This window comes from Oncorhynchus mykiss, unplaced genomic scaffold (genome assembly GCF_013265735.2).
Source record: "Oncorhynchus mykiss isolate Arlee unplaced genomic scaffold, USDA_OmykA_1.1 un_scaffold_195, whole genome shotgun sequence".
NCBI lineage: Eukaryota > Metazoa > Chordata > Actinopteri > Salmoniformes > Salmonidae > Oncorhynchus > Oncorhynchus mykiss.
The window spans coordinates 62,811-70,928 of NW_023493678.1; the positions used below are offsets into that span (position 1 = coordinate 62,811).

Sequence of the window (8,118 nt, forward strand, 5' to 3'; positions counted from 1 at the left end):
AACTGGTCGCCTAGAGAGTTGGGGACAAAGAATAAAAGGAGGCAGATTTCTGGGCATGGTATAATATATTTAGGGCATAATGCGCAGACAGGGGTATGGTGGGGGTGCGGGTACAGCGGAGGTAAGCCCAGGCACTGGTGATGATAAGAAAGGTTGTATCTCTGGACATGCTGGTTGTAATGGGTGAGGTCACCGCATGTGTGGGAGGTGGTACAAAGGAGGTATCAGAGGTATGAAGAGTGGAACTACACTACCATTGTAAACCGTGGCTGGGGCCGACAGATAAAAAAATAAATAACAGAATGGAGTACGTGATTAATGGACAGTCCAGCAGGCATCAGCTCTGTAGCCAAGTGATAATAGTGTCCAGAAGGCAGCAGTAGATGGTACAGGGAAGCCGCAATTACGCTAGCACGCGGGCTACACGGCGTTTAAAGTTAGTAGCCCTCCGACGGAGGCCGGTTGAAGGCACAGCGGATGGAGTATTCGTCGGCAGACCAGTCGTGGTGGTGCGGCGGGGGGCCGTGTCGACAGAGAATCCAAGCCAGATGGCGAAAGAGGTATTGTAAAATTTAGAATGCTAGCAGGGAGATGCGCCTGGCTCACGGCTAACTGGTGCTAGCTTCGTGGCAGTGGCGTAGCCACTATAGATCCACTATAGCCAATCGGTAGCAGCGATTAACCGGTGCCAAGGTCCAGAGTTTACAGCAAGGATCAGGTGGAGTATTGGGCTCTAGCCGTGTATGAGTGGGGTTCGGGAGAACAGCTGAGTATATATATATATATTATATATATATAATATACAAAAAAATACGAAAGTACACGAGACATGAACCCAATGCTGACAACACAATAGCCCCTTGCGGTGCATCAAATAATTACATCGCAAAGAGTGTTTAACCCTCTACTATTAAAGTGTATTGCTCTCTGTTTGAGACTGATAATAGGACGTAACACAGGGATGAGGAGAAAACAATCATTTGGATCCTACACAACACATTGTTGTTGTACCTAAATAATTCCACAAGAGGGCAACATATCAACATTTGTTAACATTTCTACTGCCTTCAGTCCATGACGTCCCCGACTAACTAAAAGTCTGCGTCTGCAAAAATGCTCTTTTATCATAACTCGACATGAAAGTAGCAAAGCCAAAACAGTCCATGACGTCCCGACTAACTAAAAGTCTGCGTCTGCAAAAATGCTCTTTTATCATAACTCGACATGAGAGTAGCAAAGCCAAAACAGTCAATGACATGCTTTTCGATATATAAATGAGCTATGGTGGAAGAAAAGGTAAGAGAAATATAGGGGAAGGTAGAACATGTTTTACAGTAAGTTTAAAGTTGTTATCACCAATTTAGCTCTTATAGGCCTTTGGCAATCCAAGCTTTTGGTTTCGTATTCAAGGCTACTTGGTTTAGGACTGGCTATAGCCTAGGGATACAGTCCAATAATATCTCCCTTCTCCTGAAGTGTACACTCTCGTTCGCTTCTTCCTACAAATCTAAAATCATTGGATTGGTGGAGGCATGGGCTAGAGAGGAATATGCTACCAAATAGCACCTTATTCCCTAATGTAGGCCTACTTTTAAGGAATGCACTATAAGGAATATATCAATCAACTGGCTCACTAAATGGGGTACCGAAATAAATCCAAAAGAGGTCGACACGAAATTAGACTAGGTTTATTTATGTTTTGACCTGCTGAGTCACAGTGCTTAGTGAACAGATTTCAATGTGGGCCTAGCTGTATCGAAAACGGTTGATGGGGAAATTGTGTGATCTGATCAATATATTTCCCCCCAATATTAATGAGAGAATGGGAATGTGCAATTAGCCCCTGATGTCATAAAGGTCTAACATTCCATGACGTGGTATGAAGTTCTTAATTCGTCAGTGGCTGCAATATTGTCCTCAGTAAACTCAACATGAGTGAAAACAACACAGACAAGGACAAGTTTTTCGAGATATAAAAAATACTGTATGCTATTATGGATGAAGAAAGGGTAGGTTAAATGAAACAACATATTTGGGAATGTAACTAAGGAAAACGTCATTTAAGATAACATAGGCTATTGCAAAAACAAATGTCTAATTCTCTCTATTAAGTCAATCACCAGTTTAGCTCTGATATGGCTGTAGCTCTATGATGTCCTTTGCAAGAATCTAATCTGACATTGACATGAAATTCCTATGTCCTTCAGGTAGTACAGAGAGATGATGATGATCCCCCGAGGGAGGGGAGGGAGGTTGTTGAGGAAGAACCAGTGGCCCAGCTCAAGAAGGAGCCCAAGAAGACAGGAAAGGTAAAATGGCAGGTGTGACAGGGCAACTACTAGACTAGTAACACTCAATTGTCACAATAGCTGCATTGACCTGATGTAACATGTCTATTATTTGTGATCTGGAATCTATTCTATTATATTCTATCCAAGGCGAAGAGGAAAAGTAGTGCCAAGAAGTCAGGGGAGCAGGGCACTGATACGGATGCAGGTCATAGATTTTCACTCTGTAGTATGTTGGTTCTCTAAACCTGCATATCATAGATAAAGGTCATGTTAGAAACTGGAGTCAGTAAGAAATGTTGCATGGATAGTTTTATTCAATAGTCCTATTGTAGCAATTTTATCAAAGTATTGTATTAAGAGAAAAGCGTCTGACTTATCCTGAATTGTCCTATACGGTAATAACATATTTAGGATTGAGGAATAAACACCCGGACAGAGGATCTGTTATTGAGCTCTTGGAGAAGAATGCTCTTAAGGCTGCATTCGGCCCAGGCAACAAAGATGAGATGGAGGACTGCTACCCAATCCTCATCTCATTCATGCGCAATCTTACTGATGAGTATGTTAGGCCCATGTTTTGCTCTAGCCTCACATATTTTGTGCAGAAGGAAATAAAAGTAACTAAAACACATTTCTTTTTTCTTTTCTAGGCAATGGCAAGTGATCTATAAAGGATTTAAAAAACCTGTAAGTTTCTCCATCAGCCTTTGACCTTTGATTTGGGAATGTTATGTTGAATCGAGAGAGGAATTAACCATAGTTCTATTCTGCTATTACGTTCATTAATCTGTCATACTTCATCCAACTTTGAATTCAGTCACAGATAAGGAAAACGATGTTGATGAAATGCATTCTGTTCAATCTAGAATACTTTACATCAGAGTTTCATTGCCAAACCTGCTGTGTGTGTTCTGTTTTGTTTGTGCAATGCAGATGACAAAGGAACAGCTTGCAAAATTGTGCAAGACCATTGTCAACTTCATTGCACAGACCACCCTGCAGATCCTGCTGCCGGCCCTGGCCCGCATTCTAGGGGTGACGGGCTTTTATGACAACGCTGACTCACTCAAGAGGGGCGGCAGTGCAAGATCCTTCACTGCCTTTGAGCAGAAAAGACTAGAACTCATCCAGGAAGTTAAATATTTGGCAAAGGAGATGTGTAACTGTGGCGGCAGGGCTCTCCGACCAAGGTCTAGCACACCCTCTTCCAAGAGGTACTGTATGTTCCCCATAATGCGTCTGTGTGTGTGTGTGCAGTTAATCCTAACCCTCAAACTGATGAACAATAATTTCCCCATTTCAATATTTTCCAGCTTTCTAACAGGTGTGTTTTGCAATATCTAATGCACACATATAAATTACATTTAGAATACTCAATTATAATGCTTGTTAGATTTGTTAGCACTAAGATATTGATTTTCCAACTCCAGACAGCAATTAACATGCTTTTGCTTGTTCATTTTAAAGTTCCCAGACCTCACTGAAAGCCCACCTGGGAATGCCAGAGGACAGTATCATCAGCAGTGTCCAGGAGCAACTGTCAAAATCTGACCAAATGGTGGCTGCAGGACAGCTTTCACAAATAGATAAAGTGGTTGGAACTATGCTGGAGAACATTGAGAAGATAAGCAGCGAATTTGGCGAGGAATTGGTCTATCAAGAGTCACTGCGGTCTTCTTCCTCGTTGTCATTCTCAACTGCCAAATCACAGAAGACAGAGTGGGAATTTGCACTCCCTGGCACTCCCATTCCTTCTGAGTTACCCGAGAGTACTGCTCAGCCCATTGTAAGATGCTCAGTCATTGACATGAGCGAATCTAGTAAGCCAAAAACAATGGTGTGTGATGCCAGAACAAGCATGTTTGCCATAGCCGATACCATCATGAAGAAAGTATATCCAGAGGCAGAAGGGCAGGTTACATCTCACCCTGATCTAACAGATGCAATAGCTAGACTGGAGGAGCTCATATCTCAGGGTAAGATTGGTGCTCTCTCCCGTGATCTCAGTCACCAAGTCAACCGCATAATTTCTGATAGCAACTTGACCCCTCTGGGACTGACAGTGGCGGCTGGAAAGAGTGCATCTGATACCATCGTTTCGAAGCTGAAGAGGAATGACAAGGTGGGGAAGCCCACAACTTACGAGCTGGTTCAGCTGTTTGTAGAGGAGTCTGTTAAGTGCCTCCTGCTTCCTAGTTTTGTGCCCTATTCAACTTCAATGAGTTTGGCTCAGGGGGCCAAGGTTTTGGCTAGAGTGTCTGAAGATAGAATTTCATGCTCTTCTTCCTCATCAGTATTTAGTGACACAGTCAGTCTCTTTACCAAAGTTATGGTAAGCCAGGTCATGTACTCTGTGGATTCTGATGCAGAAAGTATAGGATCCTCTCCAACTGAATCTCTCCAAACATCTGAAACCACTATATCTGATGTAGGCAATCTATTGAGTGACAAGTCCTCCCCTCGGCTGTCTCCTTCTGGCACCATTATGGCAACAAGCGAGACCTCCAATGCGGCACAAATCTTGAAGGCCAACATTGATGGAGAGGAAGTGGATACCACCAGTCATTCTGGTGTAGCTCAAAACATTGTCAGGGACGATATGTCAACCAGCCCAGACATGGTCAAAGATGTCACACTTCCAACCCCATCCTCTGATAACTTGGGCAGTGATGATGACGTCACCGACCTCATCAGCATGTTAGTAATGAGAATTCTAACAGAAATCCAAACCCCAGCAGAAGATTACCCAGTTGACGTCACACGCAAGTCACAAGACCTGATCCCCAAAGTTATGGAGGTCTTCTGTGCATGGTCAGGCTGCTCTGAGACACAAGCCTATCCAGAGAACTTGAGGATTCATAAAGTCTACAGAGTCGTCTATAAAAATCTGTTGGAGGAGTTTGGCTCGGAGAAAATCCTCCAACAGGCCGTGTCGACTCAGGACTCTTCATTTGATAGGATTCTTGTCAAGTCTTTGAGTGAAGCGCTTCTCCACAGATGTAATGAGGCATTGAGGGCAGCCTCAAGAACATCAGTCAAAACCACCGGGCCTAAGGCTCTTCCACTGGCTGAGGATGTGAGGGCTAGCAGCGGGAAACTATCTTTTCTACAAAGGCTGGTCAGGCTGACAAGCAACTTAAAGGTACAGCAAACGTATTTAAATGAACAGTTGTGAGTAAACAATGCTATTCAGTGTAAAAATATAAAACCATCCGTTCATTCCAAAACCAATCATAAATGTTGTTGTGCTGGTGTGGTAGGTGTGATTGTTATCATCATGAGGTTGGTCAGCTGTGACATTTTTTAAAACATGTTTTTCTCTTTAAATACTTAGCTATTCAAGAAGGGGAACAAGAAGGATTCCCACCGCTCTGAATCAGAACAAGTACAGACCACTGCTGAAGATGGCATGCGTAAGTTCACACAACAGGACAACAGTCTGTTTGAGATATTGGTGTACAAAGAAATGCCATTTCAAAATAACCTTACAAAGGTTATATACGCAATCATTAGTCATCTCTTATGTAAAAGTAATTATATTCTCCAAAACTCAAGCTGTTGGTTCTCATTTATCAGTGTCAGTTATGTTGAGTTGTAACATACATTACATCATTTCTGAATTAAAGTGCATGTAAACTCTCTGTCTCTCTTCTGTAGTGCCCAGCATAGTGCCACATGCTGCCATGTCTGCACTGCCAAAGGATCTCCCCGCCAGCTCCCAACAGGAGACGCCTCACAAACGTCCACTTCTCGTCAGGATGTTTTCTGCCATCTCCAAAGGCCTGTTCAAGCCCTTCAAACAGTCCTTAAAGACCAAGTAACTTCAGACAATTTATTAAACGTCATTCATTGCATTAAATTGGCCTTTGTCTTCTTATGTGCTCCCGTTAACAGACCAGATTACAATACTGGTCTTTTAAATGTTAGCAGTGATAGCAACATTAACTATAGTGGAGTGTATAGCCCTTCTACACAGTCTGACTCTTCTGACACTGTGTGACATGCCCTCTGATCCAGTGATCTAGGATATTCTGAGTGGCTTTAGGCCTGAATCTCTGCCCTCCTACCCAAATAAATGTTTTCTCTTCTGATATAGTAACATTAATATATTCATCAATTTAAAAAAAGGCATGAATATTGTTTTTCTGCTTTTCTGATCTTAAACCTCCCCCTGGATGTTGGTCCAGGTTTCCTCCAGGGGAGACCTTCTGAAACAGTCGCGAAGGAAACAGCCGACAGTTACAGTACTGTGTTGAAGATAGATGATGACACTCTTAAAAGACAGGTCATTCCTTTACATGGAGCAGTTCCTTAAACCAGGTTAGATTCAACACAGCCACCTCAGACTGGACTCCACCACTCCTTCATAACGCTGGATCTCTTCATAATGCTGCTCCTCAGTCACTGAGTGCATTTACACTGATGAGATGTCCTGCTTAGCCTAGCTGAAAGGGGAGCTCTAACTAGTCCTGTGTGCACCTAGCTGCTGCCCCCGCTGGGCTTGGCCTGGGCCTTTCCCCTCATGGCCCCTCCGCGAGCCTGGCCCTTGGCTGGCTGCTGCTGTACTGGGGACTGCTGCAGCGGAAATTGGGGCCTGTTGGGCCGGGCTGTGAGGAGAGGGCTCTGTATCTGAAGCGAGGCAGCTGCAGTCACCACCTGCTGCTGGAAGAGCTTCTGCTGAACCTCCTGGGCTGTGCCTGCTGGAATCATCTGGACCTGGGGATGTAGTCTGGGTCAGGGCCACCGTCAGGGGCTGGATCTGTTACGAGACAGGAAGAGGGTCACATTAAATCAGACAGAAGACAACATGTTATAAAGTGTAAGTTGATCACTCATGGCTGTAATCTTTTGGGACCGTCCCTGTCCGGGTGTCACTTCTGTAGCATTATTGTTAGAGTGTATGATTGTTTTTTATTTATTTTAACTTAAGGCAAGTCAGTTATTATTATTATTTAAACATTTTTTTTTTTTTACAATTATTATTTACAACGACGGCCATAGGAACAGTGGGTTAATTGCCTTGTTCAAGGGCAGAACGACAGAGTTTTACCTTGTCAGCTCGGGGATTTGATCTGGCAACCGATCGGTTACTGGCCCAATGCTCTAACCACGAGGCTACCTGCCGCCCCACACACATACATGTATGTATGTATGTATGTATTTATGAATGTATGTACACTGCTCAACAAAAAAAAGGGAACACTAAAATAACACATCCTAGATCTGAATGAATGAAATATTCTTATTAAATACTTTTTTCTTTACATAGTTGAATGTGCTGACAACAAAATCACCCAAAAATGCTCCTGATGAGGTGGCGGATGGTCTCCTGAGGGATCTCCTCCCAGACCTGGACTAAAGCATCGAGCGAGACATGATGTCCCAGATGTGCTCAATTGGATTCAGGTCTGGGGAACGGATGGGCATGTCCATAGCATCAATGCCTTCCTCTTGCAGGAACTGCTGACACACTCCAGCCACATGAGGTCTAGCATTGTCTTGCATTAGGATGAACCCAGGGCCAACCGCACCAGCATATGGTCTCACAAGGGGTCTGAGGATCTCATCTTTGTACCTAATGGCAGTCAGGCTACCTCTGGCGAGCACATGGAGGGCTGTGCGCCCCCCCCCCCAAAGAAATGCCACCCCACACCATGACTGACCCACCGCCAAACCGGTCATGCTGGAGGATGTTGCAGGCAGCAGAACGTTCTCCACGGCGTCTCCAGACTGTCACGTCTGTCACGTGCTCAGTGTGAACCTGCTTTCATCTGTGAAGAGCAAAGGGCGCCAGTGGCGAATTTGCCAATCTTGGTGGGTTAATTGC

General features: G+C 44.0%; 1 protein-coding gene across 4 annotated transcripts; it reads left to right on the forward strand.

The window, feature by feature from the left end:
- Positions 1–482: 482 nt before the first annotated feature.
- On the forward strand, positions 483–6,150 carry LOC118947724. Of its 4 annotated transcripts, XM_036972781.1 has the most exons (9): positions 483–560; positions 2,208–2,309; positions 2,439–2,496; positions 2,703–2,850; positions 2,942–2,978; positions 3,225–3,505; positions 3,759–5,433; positions 5,626–5,704; positions 5,949–6,150. In XM_036972781.1, the coding sequence occupies exons 1-9, from the start codon at positions 549–551 to the stop codon at positions 6,110–6,112; spliced, it is 2,556 nt and encodes an 851-aa protein (XP_036828676.1). In that variant the 5' UTR covers positions 483–548; the 3' UTR covers positions 6,113–6,150. The 4 variants fall into 4 exon arrangements, with proteins under 4 accessions (XP_036828676.1, XP_036828678.1, XP_036828677.1 ...); XM_036972784.1 differs by lacking the exon at positions 2,439–2,496 and having other exon boundaries at positions 484–560; XM_036972783.1 differs by lacking the exons at positions 2,439–2,496; positions 2,703–2,850.
- The last annotated feature ends 1,968 nt before the right edge of the window (positions 6,151–8,118 follow it).